Raw genomic sequence first — 27779 nt, 5'->3', positions numbered from 1 at the left:
ATCTGTGGACAATTTCTTGGTTTTGAACACATTGATTTTTTTTTTTTTTTTTTTTATTTATTTATTTTTTTATTTATGATAGTCACATAGAGAGAGAGATTGAGAGAGAGAGAGGCAGAGACACAGGCAGAGGGAGAAGCAGGCTCCCCATGGGAAGGCTGATGTGGGACTCAATCCCCAGACCCAGGATCACGCCTGAGCCAAAGGCAGACCTTCAACCGGGAGCCACTCAGGTGTCCTGTCATTGTTCTTAATGAGAAACATAGGAAAGAATTTTTAGAAACATCTTAATGTGATCTTTAATGTTTTGAGACATTTTAAAGACTAAAATATGCTGTTTTCATAAAAGTGCTTTTTTTCTCCTTTGTTGTAAAATATAAAGATTGACCATTGCACCCAAGCCCTTTCATTGCTAAATATTTTTTGGGAAGATATAATTACCAGTTTGTCTTGATTTTTCTAGTACCGTAAAGAATGGCTTTGAAATGTTTGAGTGCTATGTGTTAAGATAATTATCACGCATAATAATATTTAGTAAGAACAATACCTCTTGAACAATTGTTGCCCATGCTTTTATTTGTCTTTAGCTCAGCTTTATCATTGTGTGCTAGGTAACTACCAGGAGAGCATATAGAGCCCTTAAGTGTTATGGATGACCAGTGGCTCTGCATTTTACTGCTGTGCACCTTGTTAGCTAAACCTCCCTTTTTGGAGGGTTTTTATTTTTAGCTGTAATTTATTTTAACACTTACCAAGTGCTAGATGCTGTGCTAACTGTTTTATGTATTTGAGAGGCAGGTGTTAACTTCTTCAGTTACAGGCAAGAAAACTGAGGTTAAAGGAGAGTCAATTATTTGCCCATTGTCACACAAATAATTACTGTTTGTCTTGCTTCAAAGCCAGGTTTATTACATAGCATTTCAGCATATAAATGCAGTAAAGTGCATTGGTCTAGAACATGATTTTGAAGATTCAGAATATGATTTCTGTCACTTACTAGTTATATATCTTTGTGTAGGTTACTGAGCATCTTAATAATCATCATTTTCCTCTTTTGGAAAATGAGAATGATAATAATACATACCTAACAGGATTTTTGAGATTAAATGAGTTGGTCCATATAGTTTCTGGCACATGGTAAATGCCATAGAAGTTTTTTTTTTTTTTAAGTTACTGTCTTTGTTATATTCCTTAATCCCTCTCCTGACTTTTCTGAAGCCAAGCTTCCTGAGACTAAATAAGTTTGTTAGATAGATATTGTTAGATAGTACATAATGTTTCCAGCCTTTGGCTACTTAATAATGAACTTTTTAAAAAATATATGCACTCCATTGTTCATTGTAGCATATTTATAAGTTAAGGGATGAAAATAACCTACACACTGGAACATTATTCAGCCAAAAAAATTGAGGAAATCCTGCCATTTGTGACAACAAATGGATGGACCTTGAGGGTATTATGCTAAATGAAATAAGTCAGAGAAAGATCATGAGATGTCATTTATATGTAGAATCTTAACCCCAAATTTACAGATAAAGAGAACAGATTGATGTTTACCAAAGGTGGGAAGGAGGGGGTGAGCAAAGTGGGTGAAAGCGGTCAAAAAGTACAAACTTCCACTTATAAATATCCTGGGGATATAATTTACAGCATGGGCACTATAGTTAACAGTGCTCTATTGTATATTGGAAAGGTGCTAAAAGAGTAAATCTTAAAAGTTCTTATCCTACACACATCAAAATTTTAACTATGTGTCATGATGGATTTTAACCAAATTTATTATGATAATCATTTCACAAGAAATAATCAAGTCATTATATTGTATACCTAAAACTAACATAATAAAAAATTCATAGTAGATTAGTGGATTTTAATGTAAGAGTGTGAAAAAGCTTGTTAGTGAATTGATGGCAGATTTAACATCACAGCTAACCTTTAAGAATGTATTACTTGTCAAGTTTTCGTGTAGTATCAGAGAATATCCACAATCATTGGGAAAAAAAAACTATTAAAATACTTCCTTTTCCATCTGAAAAAAAAATACTGTGTAAATCTCATTTTGATACTAGTATGGGAAAAACTCTTCATCATTACTATTCCACAGTTTGACATATATAAAATTGCCTTAAAAATACTATTTATATAATTACAGCTAGTACCTGAGGAGAGTTAGAAATTAGGAGGGGAAAAATCCAGTTCCCCTTGTAACAAGATTTTCTGCATAATTTTTCTACTTGCTGACCTTGCCAGGGTTCTGTCTAGTATCCTCATTTTATTATTCAAAAGGAGGGGAAATCATCTGGGGTGGTGGTTGTACAACAACACTTTAGATATACTAAAAATCATTGAATTGTACATTTTAAATGGGTGAATTGTGTTATGTGTTAAAGATATTTCATTAAATCTATTTTAAAAGGTAGAAGGAAAAAAAAATAAAAGAAGGAGAAATGAAAAATCATTCAAAAGTATCTTTTTAACAGAGGTCCCTAAAGTGGATTTTTAAATTTTTCTGTGTATTTTTATTACTGAAATAAAAGCCTAATAAACTAAAAGTGAAAAATTAAATTAAAAAATATAAATTTACTTTTATATTACTATATGCATGTGTATATATATATATATATATATATATATATATATATATATTTATGTGGTTTAAACTTCAGATGTACATAAGGATATATAGTGCTAAATCTGTCTTCTATCTCTATCCCTCAGCCATAATTCCCTTCCCAGAAGACAGAAATGTTACCAGTTTCTGGAGAGATACTTCATGCATTTAAAAGCAAATAAGTAGGGCACCTGGGTGGCTGTCAATTAGTATGTGCCTGTGGCTCAGGTCATGATCCCAGGGTCCTGGAATTGAGCCCCACATCAGGCTCCCTGCTTTTCCCTCCTCTCTGCTCATGCTCTCTCTTACTATCTCTGTTGCTATCTGTTTCTCTCTCTCAAATAAATACAATCTTTAAATTTAAAAAAAAAGCAAATAAGTATAGGGGTGCCTGGGTGGCACAGTTGGTTGAGCATCCTCCTCTTGGTTTTGGTTCAGGTAGTTATCTCAGAATCATGGGGTCAAGCCCCACATTCAGCTCCACGCTCAATGTGGAGTCTCCTTGAGATTCTTTCTTTCTCCTTCTGCCCTTCCCACTCATGCTCACACTCTCTCAAATAAATCTAAAAAAAAATTAAAAAGCAAATAAGTTATATCCAGAGTCCTTTCTCCTTTTTGGCCAAATAGGTTGTATGCTGTTTACACTATTCTATACTGAGCTTTTCTAACTTGGAAATTATTCCGTATCAGTACACAAAGAGTATAATCACTGGATTTGGGTTTTTTTGTTTGTTTTTTTAGTGATGTTATTCTTTTACTAGTACATAAAATAACGATCACCTTATGATCATTGTTGTCATAGATCTGATAGAGTGTGGTGTAAATACTGATGAACATCCTGCTTGGCTTGATCTCCCAATCAGTTGGAACTTTAACCATTGCTGTCTATCTTTGCCAGTAACTAGTACATTGTTAGATATTGTCATGTTTGCTAACATAATAAGAGTGAAATAGTATTTCACTGCAGTTTTTTTTTTTTTTTTTACTTTTTATTGATCAACAAAATTAGTTTCAGGGCTCCTGAGTGGTCACATGTATGCCTCAGCTGAAGTCATTTGATCCCAGGGTCCTGGGATTGGACCCCATGTCTGGCTCCCTGCTCAGTGGGGAGCCTGCTTCTCCCTCTGCCCCTCCCCCTGCTCATGTTTTCTTTTTTCCTCTCTCTCAAATAAATAAAATCTTAAAAAAAACACATTAGTTTCATGTGTACAACATAATGATTCAAGATTCAAAATCTGTATATATTGTGAAATGATCACCACAGTAAGTCTAGTTAACATCTGTCACTACATAGCTACAAAATAATTTTTGCTTGTGCTGAAGACTTGTTAAGATTTACTCTCTTAGCATATTTCATCACTGTAGTTATAAATGCATTTTTCTGATTATTTAGGTTAAACATCACTTCATATTCATTGACCATTTATACTTTCTGTGAATTGCCTGTTTAAATCTGTTGCCAATTTTTTAGGGGCTGTCTTTTTCTGTTTTGTTTTTAGTTTAAAATTTTTTGATAAATTGTATATATTTAAGATGTAAAATATGATTTTACACATTTTATGACTGTCAAAAAATGCATAGTATCCCATCTTCTACAATACTATAATTTTCAATCAACTGCTAACATTTAGCAAATCAGTAACTACTTTAAACTATTTGCTTTTGCTTGTATCCCACACACAGGCACTAACTACATACTTGTTCAATAAATTAAATAAAATTTAGATAAAGATTTTGATAAGATTCAGCTTGATAATAATAATCATATTCTTTTAAATATTTTTTATTTATTCATTTGAGAGAGAGGGAGAAAGAGCATAAGCAAGGTGAGAGGCATAGGGAGAGGGAGAAGCAGACTCCCTGCTGAGCAGGGAGTCCAATGTGGGGTTTGATCTCAGGACCTGGAGATCATGACCTGAGTTGAAGGCAGATGCTTAACCATCTGAGCTACCCAGGCACCCCCATATTCTTTTAAATACACATATTCTTTTGTATGTGCAACATACTTAAAAAAATGTTTATGTACACTCCCTTTGACCGTGTAATTTATCTTATAGGAATTTATCCAATGAAATAGTTGCTTATGTCTAGAATGATAAATGTGCAGGAATATTTATTACAGCATATTATATTTTAGCAAAAGATTATAAATAACCTAAGTCTCTATCAGTAGAAGACTAGTTAGGTAAGTTTTAATATATCATATTATGGAGTACTGTTTATAAAAGAATAAGGCAAATCTGTATGTTTCAAGTAGAATGGGGAAGGGAATGTGTTGTAAAGTATAGAAGAGAGGTGACTGATTTTATTTTTAAGTACCAATTTTTAAAACATATACCATGTCATAGGCTTATCAGTAATAATGTGCACTGGCTAGATTCAACTCAAGTATTACCAATTTGTTTTGTGTGCTCTTTGATTCCAATCAGAGTCACCATGGAAATTTTTTTTTTTAAGATTTTATTTATTTATTCATGAGAGATAGAGGGAGAGAGAGAGAGGCAGAGACACAGGCAGAAGGAGAAGCACGCTCCGTGCAGGGAGCTCGATGTGGGACTCGATCCCAGGTCTCCAGGATCAGGCCCTGGGCTGAAGGCGGCACTAAACCGCTGAGCCAACTGGGCTGCCCAAATTTTGTTGTTTTTAATAGAACTTTGAAATTCAGTTCTAAGAGAGTTGCCTGGGTGACTCAGTTAAGTGCCCAACTCTTGGTTTCAGCTCAGGTCATGATCCCAGGGTTGTGAGTTTGAGCCCCACATCAGGCTCTGTGGTCAGCAGGGAATCTGCTGGAGGTTCTCGCTCTCCCTCTCCCTATGCCTCTCTCCCTGCTCTCTTTCTCTCTCTCTCTCCCTCAAATAAATAATAAAATATTTTTAAAAATAAAGTAAAATTCAGCTCTAAGAGAAAGTACATAAGCATAAACTAAAAACTAAGAACAGAGGAAAGAGAACAAATTTGCCCTACTAGATATTAAATGGTTAGAGTAAGTAAATAAGATCATATTGTACAGAACAGAATTCATTAATACATCCTTGTATATCGGGAAATTTAGCTTTAAATAAAGGAAGTGTTTAAAATCTCTAAGGAAATGGTGTTTTCCATTGGTTGTTTATTTGCAAACGAAAAAATCAAAATAGGTGTCAACATCACACCAGAAACAAACATTAATTTCCATATGGAATAAAGAGCTGGGCAGCCCCTGTGGCACAGCGGTTTAGCGCCGCCTGCAGCCTGGGGTGTGATCCTGGGGACCGTGGATCGAGTCCCATATCGGGCTCCCTGCATGGAGCCTGTTTCTGCCTGTGCCTCTGTCCCCCTCTCTCTCTGTGTCTCTATGAATAAATAAATAAAATCTTAAAAAAAAATAAAAAAAATAAAGAGCTAGTTATATATACTTTAAAAAAAGATTTATTTTAGAGAGAGAAAGAGTGCAAGTGGAGGGTATGCAGAGGGAGAGGGAGAGAGAATCTCAAGCAGATTCCCCACTTAGTGGGGCTGGACACAGGGCTTGATCTGAGATCATGAACTGAGCCAAAATCAAGCATTGATGTGCAACTGACTGAGCGATCCAGGCCCCCCCCCTTTACTTTTTAATGTTGGATAAAAGTTACTGTTATATTACTGTTAACAAGAAAATAGTGAATATTTTTGTTATTTTGCAGTAGGAAGCTTTTCCTATGTAATACATAAAATCCAAAAGATAAAATTAGGTGGAATTAACTGTGTAAAATTTTTAAGATATGTCCAGTAAAAGACACTAACAAAATTCACACAGAAAGATATTTGCAATAATAGCAAAGGATTAGGGATCCCTGGGTGGCGCAGCGGTTTGGCGCCTGCCTTTGGCCCAGGGCGCGATCCTGGAGACCCGGGATCGAATCCCACATCAGGCTCCCGGTGCATGGAGCCTGCTTCTCCCTCTGCCTATGTCTCTGCCTCTCTCTCTCTCTCTCTGTGACTATCATAAATAAATAAAAATTTAAAAAAAATTTAAAAAAAAAATAGCAAAGGATTAGTGTCAATGATATATCAAAAGAATAATTACATGTTATTATGAAAACAATAAATAATCAATAGAACAATTTACAAAGGCTATCAGTATATAATATACAGAAGATTTAATATAAATGACCAGTAAATATACAAAAAGATTTGCAGCCTCTTGGAAAATTAAATAAGAATAATCAACTGCAAATTAACAGCATTTTTGTTTGGTTTGCCCGTTAGATCAGCAGACCTTAGAAGATTGAGGGATACTGCTGGTTTAAAATAGCAAAATAAAATTTTTCTTTACTTCTGGTTATCATAGCCAAGCAGAAATAAGAGAAATATAAGAAAAACTGTTTTGATGAAGCAGTAACTAGAACCTTAAAACACAGACTAAATTAAATAAGAATTCTGAGTCAAATGAGAAAATGGTGGGCACTGAGACATGCTTCCTCCATTCTGGAGAAAGAAATAAGTTTGTCTGAAAGTATCTTAGTTATGAATAGTTCATACACTATTTTTGGTTTAAGAATAACACCTCTAGGGGTGCCTGGGTGTCTCAGTCGGTTGAGTGTCTGACTCTTGGTTTTGGCTAGGGTCCTGAGATCCAGCCCTAGGTCAAACTCAGCACAGAGTCTGCTTGAGATTCTCTTTTCCTCTCCCTCTGCTTCTCACCCCACTTGCACTCTCTGTCTCTCAAATAAATAAATCTTAGAAAAAGTTTGAAAGGGATTAAGCAACAAGAATAATGGGAATATTCCTGTATAAATAAAATTTAACATGGAGAAACTACATACCCGTAAGTCATTCCCCAGTTTTTTATTCCCTCAGGTCCTGGCAGGCCCTGACTGACTTTCTGTCTCTATAGATTTATCTAGAGACAAATTTCTAGTCATTTCATAAAATAGGCTCATACACTCTATGAACTTTTGTGTCTACCTTTCATTTACTTAGCATAATGTTTCCAAGGTTGTGAAAAGATTACCTGTTATGATGTCAGTACTTCATTTCTTTTAAATAATGAATGATTTTCCAATATCTAGATATACTGTACTTTATCTGTTAATCAGTTGATGGATGTTTGGAGAATTTCCCCTTTTTTGACTATTATGCATAATGCTGCTGTGAACATTCATGTACAAGTTTTTGCGTGGACAAATTCTCTTAGAATATACCTAGGACTGAAATTGTGAGTTCTGTGATAATTCTGTGTTTAACATTTTGAAGAACTGCCAAACTGTTTTCCATTTGACAAACCCACAAATATATGAGGGATCCTGTTCCTTCAAATTATCACCAATGCTTGTGATTATTCATCTGTTTAATTATAACCATCCTAGTGGTCGTCAAGTGGTATCTTGTAGTTTTAATTTGAATTTCTTTAATGACCAATGATGTTGACCATCTTTGCATGTGCTTTTTGGCCATTTGTATATTTTTTTCGAGGAATGTCTAGTCAAATCTTTCATTTTTTAATTGAGTTTTTATTTTTTAATGTTGAATTGTGTAAGACTTCTTTATGTATTCTAGGTAAAAGTGCCTTGTCAGATACAGGTTTCACATTCTTATTAGTGCCTTTTGATGCACACAAGATTTTAATTTTGATAATATCCATTTTTTTATTGTTGCTTTTGGCTAAGAAACCAGTGCCCAGCTCAAAGTTACATAGAGTTATGTCTATGTTTTCTTTTGAGAGCGTTATAATTTCTTACATTTAGGTCTCTGATCAATTTTGAGTTAATTTTTGTGTATGATGTAAGGTGGGAATCCAACATCCGTTTTTTCTGCGCTTGAATATCTAGTTGTTCCAGTACTGTTTGTTGAAAAGACTGTTCTTCTCCTATTAAATTTTCTTGTCAACTTTGTCAAATATTAGTTGGCCATAAATGAATGTATGGGTTTATTTCTCGACTCTTAGTTCTGTTCTACTGATCTGTATGTCTGTCTTAATGACAGTATCACATGGTGTTGATTATATAATTTGATAGTAAGTTTTGAAACTGGGAAGTATGAATCCTCCAACTTTGTCCTTCTTTTTCCTAAGATTGTTTTGGCTATCCTGGGTCCCTTACATTTCCATAGGAAATTTAAGATCACTATATTAATTTCTGCAAAAAAAAAAAAAAAGCTAGCTGCAATTTGAATATGAACTACATTGAATCTGTAGATCAGTTTGGGGAGTATTATCATTTTAATGATATTAAGTCCTTCAATCCATGAATATGAAATGTCTTTCCATTTATTTAGATATTCTTAAATTTTTTCAACAGTTTTTTGTAGTTTTTGTTTTACAGGTTTTGCATTGTTTTTGTTAGATTTATTCTTAAATATTTCATTCTTTTTGATGCAATTGTAAGTGGAATTACTTTTTGAATTTTTTATTCATTGCTAGTGGATAGAAATAAAATTTAATTTTGTATGTTTATTTTGTATTCTGTAATCTTGGTGAACACATTTATTAGTTCTAATAGTTTTGTGTTTGTGTGCATTCACATAGTTTCCTTCAGATTTTTTAATATCCAAGATCATGTCATCTGCCAACAGGTTGTTTTACTTCTCCTTCCCCAATCTGAATGCTTTTTAATTTCTTTATCTTGTCTTATCGTTCTTCTGGCTGGAACCTCCAGTGCTATATTGAATATAAATAGTAAGAGCAAACATCCCTGTGTTGTTCCTGATCTTAGTGGCAGAGCTTTCAGTCTTTAACCACTAAGTATGATGTCAACTGTGGATTTTTCATAGATGTCCTCTATCAAGGTAAGAAAGTTTACTTCTATTCCTAGTTTGTTCAGTGTTCTATATCACAAAAGGATGTTGGGTTTTGTCAAATTCTTTTCCTGTGTCTTAAAATTATCCCATGGATTTTGTCATTTACTAATATGGTGTTTTATACTGCTTGATTTTTATGTATTCAGTAAACCTAGCTTTCCTGAGGTAAATCCCATTTGGTCATGGTGTATAATCTTTTTTATATGTTGTTGGAACCAGTTTGCTAGTTATTTTGTTGATAATATTTACATTTGTACTCATAAGGGATATTGATCTATAGTTTTCTTGCAGTATCTTAGTCTGGTTTTATCCTTACAGAATGAATTGAGAAGTGTTTCCTCCTTCTTTGAGTTTGTGAAGGATTAGCATGCGTGTGTGTGTGTGTGTGTGTGTGTGTGTGTGTGAATTCTTTTTGAAATACTTGGTAGAATTTACCAGTGTAGTCATATGACTTTGTGGGGAGATTTTGACTAATTCAGTATCTTTACTTGCTGTAGATCTGTTCAGATATTGTTTTTTTTAATCAAATTCAGTAGGTTATTCTAAGAATCTGTCCCTTTCATGTAGGTTATATATAATTTGGCATATAGTTGTTCGTAGAATTCTGTTTTTATTTCTGTAAGGTCAGTAGGAATGCCCTCTCTTTCATTCCTGATTTTAGTTCTGAGTCTTCACTCATTTGAGTCTTCTCTCATTTTGCTTGTCAACCTATCTAAAAGTTTCTAAATTTTGTTGGCCTATTTCAAAGAATCAATTTATTATCTTGTTGATTTTTTCTATTATATTTCTATTTTCTGCTTCATTTATTTTTCCTTTATGTGATTTTATTTCCTTCATCTTCTTATATTGGATTTAGTTTGCTCTTTTTCCAGTTTTTTTAAGGTGCAAGCCTCGAGTATTAATTTGAGGTATTTTTTCTTTTTTCAGTAGAGACATTTACAACAAATTTCTCTCTGAGTACTTCTTTAGCTTCATCTCATATGTTTTGGAATGTTGTATGTATATGTATTTTAATAATCTCAAAGTATTTTATAATATCCCTCATAATTTCTTCCCTGACTCATTGGTTAGGACTCTGTTAATTTCCACATATTTGTGAATTTTCCAGTTTTTTCCTGTTACTGATTTATAATTCATTCTGCTGTGTTTGTAGAGCATACTTCATATGACTTAAAAATTATTGAGACTTGTTTTGTGGACTAACATCTATCCTGTAAAATGTTCCATGTACACTTGAGAAGAATGTGTATTCTACTCTTGTTGAGTAGAATGTCTTTTAGCTGTTAGGTCTAGTTGGTTTATGATGTTCACATCTTCTGTTTCCTTTTTCACCTTCTGTCTGGTTGTTTTATCTATTATTCAAAGTGGAATATTGAAGTCTCCAGCTGTTGTTGTTTAATGTCTATTTCTTGGAACGCATGGGTGGCTCAGCAGTTGAGCATCTACCTTGCCTCTGGAAATCCAAGATTAAGTCCCACATTGGGCTCCTGCATGGAAGCCTGCTTCTCCTCCCTTTGCCTATGTCTCTGTGTCTCCCATGAATAAATAAATAGAATCTTTTAAAAAATTGTCTATTTCTCCTTTCAATTTTGTCAATTTTTGCCTCATATATTTTGGGGCTCTTTTTTATATTTATATATTTAGTTTTATCTTCCTCATGAATTAACCTAACCCTCTTGTCTCCTTACAAATTTTGTTTTTAAGTCTATTTTAGCCAAACTTTCATTGGCTATGTTTACATGGTATAGCTTTTGTCATACTTCTACTTTCAGCCTATTTGTGTCTTTGAATCTAAAATATATCTCTTACAGACCACGTACAGTTGGATCATGTTTTTTTATCCATTCTGCCAGTCCCTGTTTTCTTACTGGAGTGTTTAATCCATTTAAATTTAGTATAATTATGATGAGGTAGGATTTATATCTGTCTTTTTGTGTTGTGTCTGTTTTGTTCCCTTATTGCTAATTACTTCATTCTTTTGTTAAATATTTTCTAGTGTACCAGTTTAAATCTCTTGCCATTTCTTTTACTATGTGTTTTTAAGTTATTATCTTAATGGTTGCCCTGAGGATTACCATTAACTTATAATTATATAATTTATAACAAGCTAGTGTAAACTAATAGTAACTCAATAATATAAAAAAACTTGACTCCTTTATGGCTTCATTCTCTCTCCCCCTGCTTTGTGCCATTATTGTCGTACAAATTACATGTTATACATTGTTTGCCCATCAACTTAGGTTTATAATTATTACATTATCCAGTTTTAAATCAAATAGGGTAAAAGGAGTTATAAACAAAAAAATACATTTATATTGTTTTTTATGTTTATTATGTCATTGCTTTTACTGGCACTCTTTATCCTTCATGTGTATTTGAATTACTATTTAGTGTCCTTTCATATCAGCTGAAGGAATTCTTAGTTTTTCTTTTGTAGGACAAGTCTGCAGACATCAGATTCTATCCAGTTTTGTTCATCTGGCAATGCCTCAATGTCTGTTTCATTTTGGAAGAATAGTTTTGCTGGATATAGAGTTTTTGTTTGACATTCTTTCTTTCTCCCCTAGGACTTTGAATATATTATTTTATTGCTTTCTGAGTTCTGACAGTTTCTAACGAGAAATCAGCTATTAATTTTATTGAGTATTCCTTATACATAATGAGTCACTTTTCTCTTGCTGCTTTCAATTTTTCTCTTAGTCTTTGATTTTCAACAATTTATGTTTCTAGGTATGGATCTCTGAGTTTACCCTTCTTAAATACTACTGAGCTTCCTCTAGGTTAATGTTTTCTTACCAGTTTGGGAATTATTTGGCCATTATTTTTTTATAATCTTTCTTCACTTTTCTGTTTCTCATAATAGGTCATCTCAGTCCACCTGTCTTTAGATTTACTGATATTTCTTCTGCTAGTCCACTTATGATGTTGAAACTTTTTAGTGAATTTTTCATTTCACTCTTTGTACTTTTCAACTCCAGAATTTCTATTTGATTCTTTATTGTAATTCATATCTCTTTATTGATAATCTGTTTGATGAGACATTTTTCTCAGACTTTCCTTTAGTTCTTTAGACATGTTTTCTTTACTTCTTTGAATATTTTTAAAATAGCTGATTTAAATTTTTGTCTAGTAAGTCCAACATCTGGATTTCTTCAAAGACGCTTATTGACGGCTTCTTTTATTATGTTTGTGTTATTCTTTCTTATTTCCTTGCATGGTTTATAAATTTTGTTTTGTTTTTCAAACCTGGGCACTTTTTAAATAATATAATGCAGAAATCTGGAAATCAGATTCCTCGCCACACCCTTTGTTGTGGTTGCTGTTTGATATTGTTGCTCTTTCTTTTTTAATGACTTTCCTGAACTAATCCTATAGTCAGTATTCTTTATGGTGTGTGGCTATTGAAGTTTCTTGTTATCTTAGTTATCAGCTAATTATTGGACAGAGATTTCCTTAAATGCCAGGAGCCAATAAATTTGCCAGCTTTTGAAGGGGCTTTGAATGTGCTTTGAGGCATGCCTTTAATACTCAGGTAGGTACTTCATAATTCTGCCTCTGCTTTCACTTTCTCTTTACATCATGCTTCACTTAGCCAGAGGTGAGACCTTAGGGCTTTCACAGCTCTTTCCTGTGCATGCACATTACTGTGATCATGCATGTAGACCTAGTCATGTACACAGCACTATACACATGCCTGGTCTTTTAGATTTCCTAAAAATATGTTAGAGCTTGTCAAAGTTACTCATAGACCTCTCATTCCTCAGCTTTTTAAATATTTTGGTCAGTTCCTTGTTTGCCTCAAATGTCATTGTTACCTCAATTAATATTAATGCAGTGTTAAATGATTGTCACTGATTGTTTTCAACAAACCACCTCCTTTCATTCTTTCCTTCTTGAGAAAAGGTTATTTACATGAATGAGGTCTGAATCAGGTCAAATAAGGGCAAGCCTTACAAAAGGGAGTTTCCAGGGCATTGCCAAATAGGTCAAATAATGATAGTTCTCTTTGAATGGTGTTTTGGGGAAAACCTCCAGTGACTACTTGGCCACTCCTGGTTTTCACTGTGATTGCAAGAATATTGGTTTTCTTTTTTTTATTTTTTATTTTAATTTATTTTATGATAGTCACACAGAGAGAGAGAGAGGCAGAGACACAGGCAGAGGGAGAAGCAGGCTCCATGCACTGGGAGCCTGATGTGGGACTCGATCCTGGGTCTCCAGGATTGCGCCCTGGGCCAAAGGCAGGCGCCAAACCGCTGCGCCACCCAGGGATCCCAGAATATTGGTTTTCAAGTCTACTGTGATGATGGGAATAAGTGTAGGTCTGGTTAAAAAGTCATACAACTGGCCTTACTAAAATTTAGCTTTTTATCTTGAATAAGGACTCCTTGGATTGTTGCAAACCTTTGGTTAAGTTCCAGAGTTCTGGAAAAGTTGATTGACAATTTTGTCAGTATTTTTATAGTAGAGCCTCTTTTGCTGTTGTTGCTTTTATAGAGGACTTGCTTTTCAGAGGTCCTTACTTGGCCATTCCCACTGACATCACTATAGTTTAACAGAGTTTGAAGGAAAGACTCTTCCCCTCCAAGTTATTTCCCTTGTAGTGTTGTTCTCAAAAAATAAACATAGAAGACAAACATAAGCATACAAGGACTGGGAGTACAACACCAATAAACCTGTAGTGATAAAAACTTCTTAATGGAGAAATCTTACCAACCAAAAATTAAATTGAAAACATAGAATTTAGGACTTAACTGGAAAGGGACAGTTATTTTATTTTAGGAAGCATGAAAATAATGGTCACATGTGCACACATATGTCAAAAGCCATTGAAATATATATATATTTAAGAGCAGTGTCCTTTAGGTAAGATATATTTCAGTTAAAAACGAAAAAAATGTACTGTATGGTAAATCTTGAATTCGTTTGAATCTAGAACTATGAATAAACAACTATGGGAATTATGAATCCAGAACAGAACATAAACATTGACTATGCAAAAATATCTTCCAAATATCAGGAGCTAGTGTATAGGCCAGGGAGAAATACGGGGAAAATATAGTATCTGTGTATGTATTTGTTATCTATTGCTGAATAAGAAATAACATTAGGTCTTAACAACTTGGAACCTAAATCTCAGTTTCTGTGAGTCAGGAATCCAAAAGCAGCTTAGACGGGTCATTCTGGTTTGGGGTGTCTTAGGAGGTTGTAGTCACTAGGAGACTTAACTAAAACTAGAGGACTCATGTCCAAGATGCCTCACTTGTATGGTTCTCAGTAGAATGCCTCGGTTACTTGCCATATGAGCTTCTCCACAGGTCAGGTTGAGTGGGCTCACAGCATGACACCTAGCTTCCCTTAGAACCAACCATCAGAGCAGGACAGAAGCTGTGTGTTGTTCATAACCTAATATCAGAAGTCACAGACTGTCGTTTCTGCCATATTCTGTGGTGCACAAACCAGCCATCAAGCAGGGTTGAAGGAGATGACAAAGAGGGTCATTAAGGGTCATCTTAGAGCCTGGCCACCACTACTTGCTAATTTCCTCAGCTTTTTAAGCCAGGAGCCATTACATATTGCCCAGAAGTTAGAAAGTAATGCTTCCAACCTCCTGATGTTTTTGTAAAATACTTTTCCTTGCTTTAATGTATTCCTTTAGGTACCTTACTTGCCTTTAAAAAGCATTTACTAAACCTGAGTACATCTTTTATTTCCACTCTACTTTATTAAAAAATTTTTTTCTCCATCCAAATCAAATTGGATTTTATATTTTAAAATTCTGTATATAGTATGTCATACAGTATGCATATGTCCACCTTTAGCAATTATTTCTGCCTACCCAGGGTCTACATATGCTTGGAATGATCTTGTCATGAGTGTGGTTATTTCTAAGTAGTAAGAATTTGGATATATGTGTGTTTTTATTAGCTTTCCTCTTAATTTTTTCTTTCCTCTGAATTGCTTATAATTCTTTTTTAATAATGAGCATGCATTACAAAAAGTCAGACTTTCAAAATAAGTTTTTTAGTATTCAGTAATCATGAGAATGTATAGAGACAGTCTCATCACTATTGGTTAGAATATAATATTTGGTACAACCTTTTTTGGGGGCAATCTGGTATTTGTCACAAACTTCAGTGCCCGTATGCTTTGAATAAAAAATTCCATTCTTGTGAATCAGTCCTAAAATAACCATTCATATATACAGAGATATACATGGAGTGCTTATTGCATCATCATTTATAATAGTAAACCATTAGCAACAACTGGAATGTTTAATAATAGGTAAATATGTAAATGGATTTTGGTGTAGAATACTATATCATCATTAGAATGATGAAGATTCATTATGTACTGCATAAAAAATTCCAATTATGTGAGAAACATTGTTATGTATAGAATAACTCCAAATATGTGTTTAAAAAAACTTAGATGTATATGTATGTTTATGTTCGTGTCTTAAGTGTGCAGGAAACAATCAGGAAGGATTCACACCAAATCAAACTCTAGGATAGGAAATAAGGGAAAAGTTGGGACGAAGGATGGATTTTTTTTCTGCATGTTTATGAATTATTTCTATGGAGAATGTGTTTTAACTTAAAATTTTGCGATATAACTAGTTGCACTGTAAAAGGTAAATTGTAGAGATGACTGCAGTTCTCAAGTAGAAAACTGCTGAAGAATCACATTTTACTTTTTCAATTGTGAAATGATCCTGTAATTAAAAAGGATCTGATCATGAAGATTTTGTCTTTGTTTATCTTAGATGGCTTGTTCTTTTTATCAGATTTATTTCAGTTGTGTAGACAAAAGAGGCTGAGATTCCAAACATCAGGAATGAGGATTGGAGAGAACATAAAGAGAATTTTAAGAAGGGATTGGATATGGTAATCATGTGAGGATTGGAGGAAAGAGTAGAGTGGAAGGTAGAATTGAGATGGGGGACACGGGAAGAAGAGCAGATTTAAAGGAAGATGATATTAATTAAATTAATGATATTGGAGACTGGGAAAAATCTCAAGAAGCCATCTCGCAGAAGGTTTGAAAGAACAGTCTGGTGCTCTGGAAGTCATTGGCATTTAGAATTTTAAAATCATGACTTGATAGTTGTGATGACCAAAGGAAGAGTGTATAGAATGAGAGAAGATTCTTAGAGATGGAACCCTGGGGACACTAACATGTAAGGAGCTAGCAAAGCAGCCCCTGAAGCTGACTGAAAAGTTACACTGGATGGTTGTATCTAACATTTCAAGGGTGAAGATGATGTGATTGATTGGTCAGTAGTGACACATTGCACAGGAAGTGGAAAACATTTAAAATTTTAGTATTAGGGATTTGTGCCAGAATGGGTTGTAGTAGAGAGCCCTCTAGTGGAAGGGAGCATGGCATTTGAGGAACTGGAAGGAGCATGATGAAACTAAAGCTCAGAAAAGAATGTAAATGAGAATGATATTTTTCGTCTTTTGAATGCAGTGTGACCAATCACTTTCTTATTGGAAAGAAATTAATGGGGAGTTAGTTTTAGTATCTCAGTGTAAGAGAGTTATGAAAATTATATGTGAATTTTTCTTCTTCCCTGTGAAAGGTGGAGAAGAGGTTTTGAAGAGCTAAAATGTGGAGAATGACTTTTTTCTCTTTTCATCGGGGGGGGGGGGGGGGGGGGGCGGGGTAGTGAGGGAATTTTTCTCCCAAGGAGAAGTACCAAAGCAGACAGAAAAGAAAAGCAAGTCCTTTTGACACCTAGATCAACTAAAGTTCCAAAGGCTTGAACTAGCTACAGAAGAATGAGTGTTAAAGGAACCTTATCAGCAAGCTGCTAATTTAGAAAAATCACTCCAAAGTGTGTTGTTGTACATATTTAGTTTTTATAGTGACTCTTCTGGAAAAAACTACTTTATTACTTTATTTTCTGTATATACTATATGAAAATTAATACTAAATTTACAGGGAAGACATTCTTTATTTCCTCCTCACACAAAAGACTAGATAGGAAGATATTCTTTATTACATTTTTTTCCATTTGTTTTATCAGGTTGGTTACGTATGGAGAAAGTTGTGGAACAACCTATGTTAATAGTTAACATTGCTTACCTCAGGAGATTGGCAAGAGAAGGCTGAAAGTAACTTCTTTTGGCACATATCTGTTGTTTAACTTCATTACAGTGTTTTTAAAACAACCAATAAAGCATGTAGTGTTTATAGGGAAGGGCTAAAAATAAAATAAATTAATACTTCTTTGTAGGAAGATTAAGAAAATAATATAAAGGTATGCAATGTAGAAAGAATCAGCCACTCCAAATTCCTATTTTGTATCTTTGGCTATGTAAAAATATATTTATAAAACTGTATACTTTTTCATTTGTATCATGGTCATCTACATATTGATACATACCAACTGAATTTTTTAAACACTGCATAGAATTTTGAAAACTTTTTGGGGAAACTTTTTTTTGATTGAAATATATATAAAGTGTCCAAGTTTAATTACTTTTACAAAGTAAAGACATGTATAATTACCATCAAGATCAGAATCACTAATGATGCTGGGGCACCTGAGTAGCTCATTAGGTTGGGCATTTGCCTTCAGTTCAGGTCATGATCCTGGGGGTCCTGGGATGGAGCCCCTCATCCGCTGTCAGGCTCCCTGCTCAGCGGGAGTCTGCCTCTCCCTCAGCTCTTCCCCCTGTTCTTGTGTGTATGCTCTCTCTCTCTCAAATAAACAAATAAATACTTTTTTAAAAATAAAAGACCAGTTAACAATGCCAATCACTACATAACCCTTTTTCATAACACCTCCCAGTTAATTATAATTAACCCCTTTCCCATTAATATAGATAAGTTTTATTTATTTTTTTAACTGTATATAAATTGAGTAATATGGTTGTGGGTGGCTTTTTTATGTGTATGTCTGACCTTTTATTTGGCCTTTATTTTTGTGAAAATTTTTTACATGGTTTCATGTAGCAGTCAGTGGTTTATCCTTTTTCTATTTGGTATGGTAGTCTTTAGTAGAATGCATAAATCATGATTTTTATGTATTCTGTTGATAGATGTTTGAGTTGTTTCTGATTGGGGATTATTATGAGTAATGCTCACATAAGCCTGTATGTGTACAAGATGTATATGCCTTGTGCCCATGTTTCTGTTGAGTATGTACAAATTTCTGTGCTGTATCAAGGAAAGAAATTGCTAGGTCATACAGTATGCATATTTTCACCTTTAGTAGATACTGCCCAGGTGTTTCTCAAAGTGGCCCTGACATCTAACTTTTGTCAGCAATGTGACAGTTTCATAGACTCTATGTCCTTGCCAACACTTGGTATTGATTGCTTTTTGTTTATTTGATTTGTTTTTGTGTTAGTTTGGTTTTAATGGCTGTCTTAGAACATTTTAAAAGTCTGCCCAGTATTTTATTATGGGAATGGACCATAATTTAACTCTTTTTGATGAGCTTTCGCCCTCTTCCTCTACTACAGCACAGCCAGACCTGGACAGCTCCAATATCCAGTGGGCTCTGTGACTTGTGTGCAGAAGATTCAATACTAAAAGTTTCTGAATCTCTGTATATTCTTTTTTTTTCTTAAGAGATTTTTCTCATATTTCCTATTTTTGAGTAGTATGGTACCAATATGAAGAATCCATATAAAATAGTTTCATTTTATGACATGAAAACCATGTTTTATTTTATGGTGGTAAATGATTGTTTTTTTTCACCCTTGTTTAAAAGTAAGGTCAAAAGGGATGCCTGGGTGTCTCAGTGGTTGAGCGTCTGCCTTCGATTCAGGACATGATCCCAGAGTCCTGGAATCAAGTCCTGCATCAGGCTCCCTGTGAGGAGCCTGCTTCTCCCTCTATGTCTCTGCATCTCTCTCTGTGTCTCTCATGAATAAATAAATAAAATCTTAAAAAAAAAAAAAAGTAAAGTAAAAAGTAGTATAAAGTTTGAAACTAGACTCTCGGTGAAAGCATTGCTAAATGGCTAATTTAATTATATGGAATAATTTGCATTCTCTTAGAACAAGCATACAGTGCTAGCTGCTAACACTTGCATCTCATTGAATTGTAGTCCACTGGAAAACTACTGTGTGAATTACTTGAGAATGTTATCACCTAGGTTTTGGAAAACTGACTTTCATCCTTTGAAAGTGAAAGTTATTTCCAGTCAGAGAAACTTGCTTGAAAAACTCCAACCTTTCTTTTAACAATTCTCCTCTCCTCAATTTCCTCAAATTTTCTTGTAACATAGGTTTTTAAGGTATGAAACTCTGGGGGCTTGCTTTTAATGAATTCAGTGTGATCACCAGCCCTCTTCTTTCTTCTCATGTTAGGAGGTGTGTTATTTCATGATAACCATTCTTCCTGTTGTGCATTATATAGCTTTAAATGAGTGTTGGCACAGGTGGCATTCAGTACCATCCAGTTACCATAAGTAATTCCTTGGGAGAATTTAGATACTGTTAACCCTCTATGATAGCTGAATAGTCTTTTGCAAAGTACCTCGGGTATGTAAGACAGTTTTATTTTCCCTATTACTCTTTGCTTTTGCCAGTTGTATGTTGAATTATTCATTTTTTTGTATAGCTATAATGACCAGAAGAAGCATGTGATTCTCATACTAGTAAGTTTTAGTCATGGTTTTTTACTTTCACATGTGGAGGTTTTTCACATTTCTAATTAATTGCTGTCAAGAACTTCTTAGAGGTAGCTGAAAACTACTGCTTTATATTCTGTTCAGTTTTTTTTTTTTTTAATAAGTCTGTGTCTTAGAAGAATGTCTTTACCTCTTGAGATTTCTTAATAGGTCGTATTGTAGCATAACTCTAAAATTCTTCCAGTTCTTTGTTACCTGTAGTAATAGTAAGGAGTCTGAAAATGCCTACATGAATTAACAAATAAGCTAGAAGCCTTATTGAAGAGGCTATTTTCAATGACCTCTCCTTTCTCAGTCCCTAAATCTTTTTTCTCAGTATTGATAATGAATAGCTAAACTTGCTGGCTTGATTTTTTTTTTTTCCTTCTTCTTGTATCTGGTAAAAGTTCTAATATTCTAATATTCTCAACCAGGATTGGGCTTCAGGTGGTGGTAGTAGTAGGAATACAAATCGAATCAGCTTCCAACATACAACTAGTAAGAATCTCTTTATCTCACATGAACTTAGCTTATAGATTAATTTTAGAGACCACTTTCAAGTCTTGTTTAATAAAATGCTTTGCTTTGTAGATCATTTCTGAATATATTCTAGCCAGTGCAGTCATTTACAAAAAAGTTCAATATTAGAGAGTTTGCTCATGGTGCTTTGTTATATAGAGTGACTCAGAGAATAAAGCACGCAGTAACCTAGAACCAACAGTGCCCTCACAGCTGTTTCTCTCTCTGCCACAGGTATCAGCCAGAGCCGGATCTCTCACTGGCTGTTGCAGCAGGGGTCAGACCTGAGTGAACAGAAGAAAAGAGCATTTTACCGATGGTATCAACTTGAGAAGACAAACCCTGGTAAATATCATTTCTTCATTTTATTGCATCTGAAACAAGACAAATGTAGTTAATTACTTTATTAAATCTATGTGCTGACTGGTCTTCACTAAGGTGATTTCATACTTTACTGTTGTTCCTTTTTCCCAGAGAGCACTCCTGTCTACAGCCATATCACCCTGAATGTACTCCGTCTCATCCAAAGAACATTAACTGTAAAACCTAAACCCTCATAGTACCATTTTTTAACTTAGTGTCTAATACTATCTAGTCATGTTCCCTCCTTCCTCCAAGGCACCTCTTTGTTTCCAGGTTGTATGCTATTTCTGACGATAGTTTCAAAGACAGATCATGATTGTCAGTGGCTTCTTTCTGTTTTTCGACTAAAGGTACACACATAAAGATTCCATATCTTTTTTGGGGGCGGGGTAAATGTTATTTTAGTTAGTAATGTAAAATTCATACTTTTATTTAGTTATTGCTATACTGTGTCCAGTGATCTCTGCTAATGATTTTCTGTTCCTAATTACCTGGGTGATAAGCATGTTTTCGGACTTTAGAGTGAAGCTGCTCTCATGACTTTGGAAGCAGCAATAGGTTGAAAAGTAGAATGAAATGCGAAGGAAGATCACTGAAACCTTTATGTCTGGAGGCACCTGGGTGGCTCCTTTGTTGAGTGCCTGCCGTTGCCTCAGGTCATGATCCAGGGGTCCTGGGATCGAGTGCCGCATCAAGCTCCCTGTAGAGAACCTGCTTCTCCTTCTGCCTACGTCTCTGCCTCTCTCTCTGTGTGTCTCTCATGAATAAATACAATTTTTATAAAAAACAAAAATAAAATCTTTATGTCTGAAGTTGCCAGGAATAGGCAAGACCTATTGTAGGATACTTTTAACAAATGGTACATAAAGTCTGAAGTTGTATGGCAGCCTGTCTTAATCTATACATTATGCAGACTGGTGGCAATGAGCATGATCTCAAGTTTAGCCTTTTGTAATACTATATAGCATTAAAGCCTTTGCTTACTATAGATTAAATCATCAGTTGGAATATTGCATATTGAAGACTTAGCTATTAATAGCATTGACTCTGAGGTAGAAATAATATTAGAGAAACGTGCGTGGTAAGATTTTTTTTTTTTAAAAAAAAGATCACATTCCTGGTCTGAAAGGCCCAGACAGGACAAAACAGAACAGACATATATCAGCCTCTCTACAATGAATTTTTTAATTACCCTGCCCCCCACTTTCTATTTTGAAATGTTTCAGTTGTATGGAAAAGTTCAAAGACCAGCAGAGTGAACACTGTTTACTTTCTTCTTAGATACAATAGTTATTAACATTCTGCTATATTTGCCTTATCCCTAGAAAATAAATAAATTTAAATATGTACGTATATGCATGTATACGCATCTCTTTCTCTTCAGCATTCATAATTGTAGTCCGTTACCATAGTCCTGCATAACCACAGTCCGTTACCATATCTAAGAAAACTAATAATAATTCCATAATACCATCTAACATCTAGTTTATATTCATATCTCTCTAATTGTTACAAGTATGTCTTTTTCTTATTAAATAGTATCTGATTTAGATTGACAAATTGGAATTTGTTGTTATGTCTTTTTAGACTCTTAAATCTAGTCACTCAAACTTTTTTTTTTCCATAACAAACCTGTTAAACCATCTAGTCTTACAGAATGTCCCATATTCTAGATTTTTCTGTTTCTTCTTAGTGTCAATTAATTTACTCCTCTATAGCCCCTGTATTTGCTGTTAACTAGAAGTTAGGTTTAGAGGCTTGATTAGATTCAGGTTAAACATTTTTGGCAAGAATACTTCATAGATTATTTAGAGAGGGCTTGTAGTAATGTCTACAGTGTACTCTGAAATGCATCAAAATAAAATGGATAAGGAGATGGATAATGTGATAAAGTAAGTAAAATATATGATTTGAGTATAGATTTTCATCATAAAATTCTTTCATTGTTGGCTGTATGTTTGAAAATTTTCACAATAAAACATTGGAGCAAAATGCTTTGTCGGTAACATTTACCTCATATATCAAGATGCGTGTAATGTTAGGTTGTAGCACTGTTCATATGCTAAGTTTGGGCATTTGTTAAAATAATGACCACCAGGTCTTGTCTCTGTAGTTTGTAAATAATCCATAGGGCGTCATTTTGCCACTGGATGGATAGCCTCTTTGACATCAACCTTTTGTCAGTGGTCTTAGCATCCAATGATGATGCTTACCTAAATGAGTTATTCCAGTGGGGATTGCAAAATGATGATGATCTTATTTAAATCCTTCAGCATTTATTAGCTAGCAATTTTTTCTGCAAAGAACTTTCATTTTTAGGTACTCTTCTAATGATAGCTGGATATGTAAGCAAATCTCTCGAAATAATGACTCTTTTGTTGCTGCTATTGGCTAAATGTTCTAAAGCAGCACAATTCAGTGGAAATATAATACAAATAACATGTAATTTAAAATTATCTAGTAGCTACTTTAAAAAGTAAGAGATAGCTAAAATTAATTTTAATAATATATTTTATTTAGAAAATATGTATTAACACTTCAACATTTAATCAATACTTTTAAAAAGTACTGAGGCTTCTTTTTCTCTCTCTTTTTTTTTTTAAGTAAATTCCACACCTAGTGTGGAACCCGCACTGCAAGGCTTGAACTCAACCAAGAGATCAAGACCTGAGCTGAAATCAAAATCAAGAGTCAGATGCTTAACCGACTTAGCCATTCAGGCACCCATCTTTCTTTCTTCTTTTCCTCCTTTCTTTCTTCCCTTCTTCCTTTCCTTCCTCCCTCCCTCCAGTTCCTTTGTTTCCCTCCCTTTCTCTTTCTTTTCCTCCCTCCAGTTCCCTCCCTTCCTTCCCTCCCTCCTTCCCTTCCTTCCTCTTCCTTTTTGTACTGATTTTTGAAATCCAGTGTGTATTTTACACTTGAAGTATATACCATTTCCAGTCAGCCACATTTCAGGTGCATTACAATGACCACATGTGGCTACCAAACTGGATAGTCTTAAGATAAATCATACTTGAAGCAACACTTCAAGTGCAGCTCTAAGCAGTCTTCCCAAAGACCTCAATCCTCCCATGACTTGCACACAGCAAAGCAAATCAGATGGTGAGTGACAAAAACTTGGCAGTTGGTCTGCTTAATAGAGCAGCTTAGGCTGATAGCAAAGGTTTGATTAGGTAAATAAGGAACTGTTACCTAGGGGTTTCATAAATGTGGTCACATTTCAGCAGTTGACTGCCAGGGGAGGAACACCAAAGGGATTGTCAACATGTTCAAAAATGTATAGGACAGAACATGAAGACTTTGGAGGACAAACATTAGTAAACTGTGTCAGGCAATCAGCTTCCATAAGAGAAGGGATTTTTGTCTCTTGGATTTGGCACTTAGAATACTGCCTTGATATAATCTAATCACAGTTGGTGAAGCTAAATTCCCATCCCATACTGAGATTTCAAGGCTGGGCTCCAATCCCAGGCAGGGACCAGGATACCAGGAAAATGAATTCTCACCAGAAAGAGGAAGAGGACTAAGGTGCAGCTATCAGGCCCCCACAACTGACCTGATAGCACTGCCAACTGCAGAATACCTCTATTGGAATCCCATTTTTAGCACTGGGGTAGTATAATGTTTTTCTGAAGCTGTTTTATTAAAAGATTATCTTTTTGATTTTGATCTTATTTTTTTACTTCAGTCTGTCTTGAACCAGAGTTAGGCTAAACCATCATCAGGAAATTGGAATGAAGGTGAAACTAGGCCATTGAAACAGGAAAATAGGAAAGGACTAACAGCATTCATCCAGCTGTTGATAAGGAATAGCTTTCTTTAAGGAGATAATACCTCTTTTTTTAAAAGATTTTATTTATTTATTCATGAAAGACACAGAGAAAGGCAGAGACGTAGGCAGAGGGAGAAGCAGGCTCCAGGCAGGGAGCCCGACGTGGGACTTGATCCTGAGACCGCGGATCATGCCCTGAGCCAGGGCCAGACGCTCAACTCCTGAGCCACCCAGGCATCCCAGTACCTCCTTTTAAGAATAAGTTTCCTAGGGGTGCCTGGGCTAGCTCATGCCTTGGCAGAGCATGTAACTCTTAATCTGGATTTGAGCCCCATATTGGGTGTACAGTTTCTTTAAAATAAATTTTAAAAAGAAAGAATAAGTTCCCCTAATTATGTGCATTTGCTTTTTAATGAAGTTGTATTACTGATTTCTCCTCATTAAAACTTTCTGGTTTTTATTTGAAAACCAAATCCATACAGGTTTTGTAGGACAGAATTTAAAGTTAACTGAAGAGAAGAGGATAAGTTTGTGATTGTCATTTGATAGTTTTCATAGCATCAACAGTAGTCGGATGTTACCAATTAAAATTTAATATTTAGAAGTTATTCTTTGCATTTTTACCTTTATTGTAAGACCTAATATGATGGAATTCTTTCTAGGTTAATGCACCTTTGTTGATTTTAAAATAACCTTTAATTATAACTAAAGAATCGTATTGTTTCTTCTCCATGGACACTGAAATGACTATTCTGTTTGGATAAGATGAACTAAAATTATGTTAGCACCTAAAATGAGCTTATCCACTATCTGGTCATTAAGTGTTTATAGTATATAAGAATCTTCTTTGCAGGTCATTGCAGAGGTGATTGGAATCTACCTAAATATCTCTCAGTCATGAACTGGTTAAATAAATGGTATATCTGTACAATGGAATAGTATGAAGGGTAAATAGCTATTTTTTTTAAAGGAGGGCTTTATATGAATTGAATTTATATGTGGTAATATCAAATTCATAAGTAAATAAAGTAAGGTGCAAAACAATAGATACAGTATACTGTCTATATATAGAGGGAATACATACACATACATACATGCTTATATAAACATAGAACACTTCTAGCCAGCTGTATTTAGAACTAAAGAAGGCTCTATAGAGCTCTGAGAGACTGGAAATACAGGATGGCAGGGAGACTGTTAACTATATAACATTTTTTGTCTTTATAAATTTTGTACTTGTACTATATATTCAAAAGGTACATATAAAATTTCATGAAAAGGTGAGAGAGAGGAAGAAAGGCAAGAAGGAAGGGAGAGAAGGAGAAAGGCAAAAAAGAAATTAATCTGCCTTGTTAACAGCTTCAAAAACTGAAGAACCTAGGTTCACATAGTCCAGACCTGCTTATTGATAGGAAGTTCTTTTATTTCACAAATTTTACTTGCTCATCCAAATAAATGTAAATGGTGCTGTCCCATTGCATATATTCTGGGGAAAAATGCAAAATTAAGAAAAATCACAAAATGAAAAAGTGACTTTTTTTTTCTTTTCTGTAAATGTAAGCATTTAGAAAATAAATTAAAAATGTTTGTACATTCTGTGCCTCTATTTTTAGACTCCGTGCATTTCTCTTTGTATACCTTGATTGGAGTTCTCCTTTTCAGCCTTTTTACTCTGGATCCATTTGGATATATGGGTTGGTTTTTTTTCCCCTAGTCTCTTTCTAAGTGAACTCAGCAAGAAAAATAATAATAGAGAGGATATTTAGGTTATTTTTACTGATAACCCAATAGTTACAGATATACTGTAGTCCTCTAATAAACAGACCATCATTAGAATTTCCCAGCATATCCCAAAGCCTGCCAAGGGGTATGAATAAAATAGACTGATGGAAACTGATCAAATGCATTTTATCTTGTTTCTTATGAAAACATTTACAAGAAAATGCCTATTTTTTAAAAGAAGTGGGTACTAAATTCAGTATGGTTGACATCAAAAACCCTTTATTTAATCAAATTAGGCTCAGCAGTCTTTTTCCTTGTCTAATTTAAACATTGCTATAACAGACAGAGTTTGCTGAGTTCCTCTTGGCTCATGGCACAGATTTTGCCTATTTCTAAATTAAACAAATAAAGTTTGCCAGGAGGCTCATGCAGCAAGCACATGAAGTAAATTTGGAGATCAGAAGTAATGCCTCCTCCCTTCACTATTGCAGAGTGTCAGTGCCTCAGGAAAATCGTGTGTGACATAGGGGACAATGAGAAATTACTTTTGGAGAAGGTAGCTTCTATGAACAGGATAGTAATGACATGCTTATAGTCATATTTTATTAATTGACTGGCAAAGGCTCACTCAGAAGTAAATCTGATAAGAAAATTATCATATATACAAAGGGAACATTTATCAAAATTTAAAAATCTATCAGCAAATTAGGGAGACTTTTTTCCTCTTGGGTTTAGAGTTGCTAGATAAATGTGCAAAATCTTAATGAGAGCCCAGATACAAGAAGGGAAAAAAATGTTTCTGTAAAGAAAATAGATAACAAATTTCCTGTAAAAAAAAAAAAAAAAGTGGGTTTTTTAGCCAATCCAGGACTCCCATATTTTACTTCAGAGAGATTTAAAGCCTGCATTCTAGTATCTTTGTATTTTTCTGTCAGAGTCTATAATTTTGGACCCATTCTTGGGTTATTCATTGCTCTCCATCCGCTTTGACTAAAGCAAGATTAACTAAGGTTTCTAGAACAAATCTGTGTTTATTGGAGTGTTTCCAGAATGCTGCTTGTGCTATTTTTAAATACTGCTACATTGAAAAAGAAAAAGGAGCAAGAGAAAAACTTCAGAAGTAATACAATAATATTATGTTTCAAATTCAGTATGTTTATAAGTTTGAAATTACTGAGTTTCTACCCGTCTGTGCATAAGTTGCCTTGATTTCTTTTTAAAGTAATTTATTTCACCTAAATTTCTTTATATAGAAAAATTGGATATTATAGAACATTATAAAGAAGTTACGTGACCAATAAACACCAGTACCAAGAAAGAACCATTATTATCAGTTAGCTGATTTTCTTGAATCTCATGATTAAGATTCTTTGTATTCTTTATTTTATTTATACTCAACTAAGAAA

At 34.4% G+C, this 27779-nt stretch overlaps 1 protein-coding gene across 17 annotated transcripts in view; it reads left to right on the top strand.

Annotated features, from left to right (window-relative positions):
* The window catches only part of HMBOX1 (homeobox containing 1), a 191070-nt gene that overhangs the window by 105809 nt on the left and 57482 nt on the right, over positions 1 to 27779 (top strand). For all 17 annotated transcript variants that reach the window (XM_077868685.1, XM_077868684.1, XM_077868683.1 and 14 more), the window contains one exon: positions 20751 to 20861. In XM_077868685.1, coding sequence (XP_077724811.1) covers positions 20751 to 20861 — 111 coding nt within the window. The remainder of the gene's footprint in view (positions 1 to 20750; positions 20862 to 27779) is intronic.

The sequence above is a fragment of the Canis aureus genome, chromosome 24 (assembly GCF_053574225.1).
Source record: "Canis aureus isolate CA01 chromosome 24, VMU_Caureus_v.1.0, whole genome shotgun sequence".
Classification (NCBI taxonomy): Eukaryota; Metazoa; Chordata; class Mammalia; order Carnivora; family Canidae; genus Canis; species Canis aureus.
This window is presented reverse-complemented; position numbering and strand designations above follow the sequence as displayed.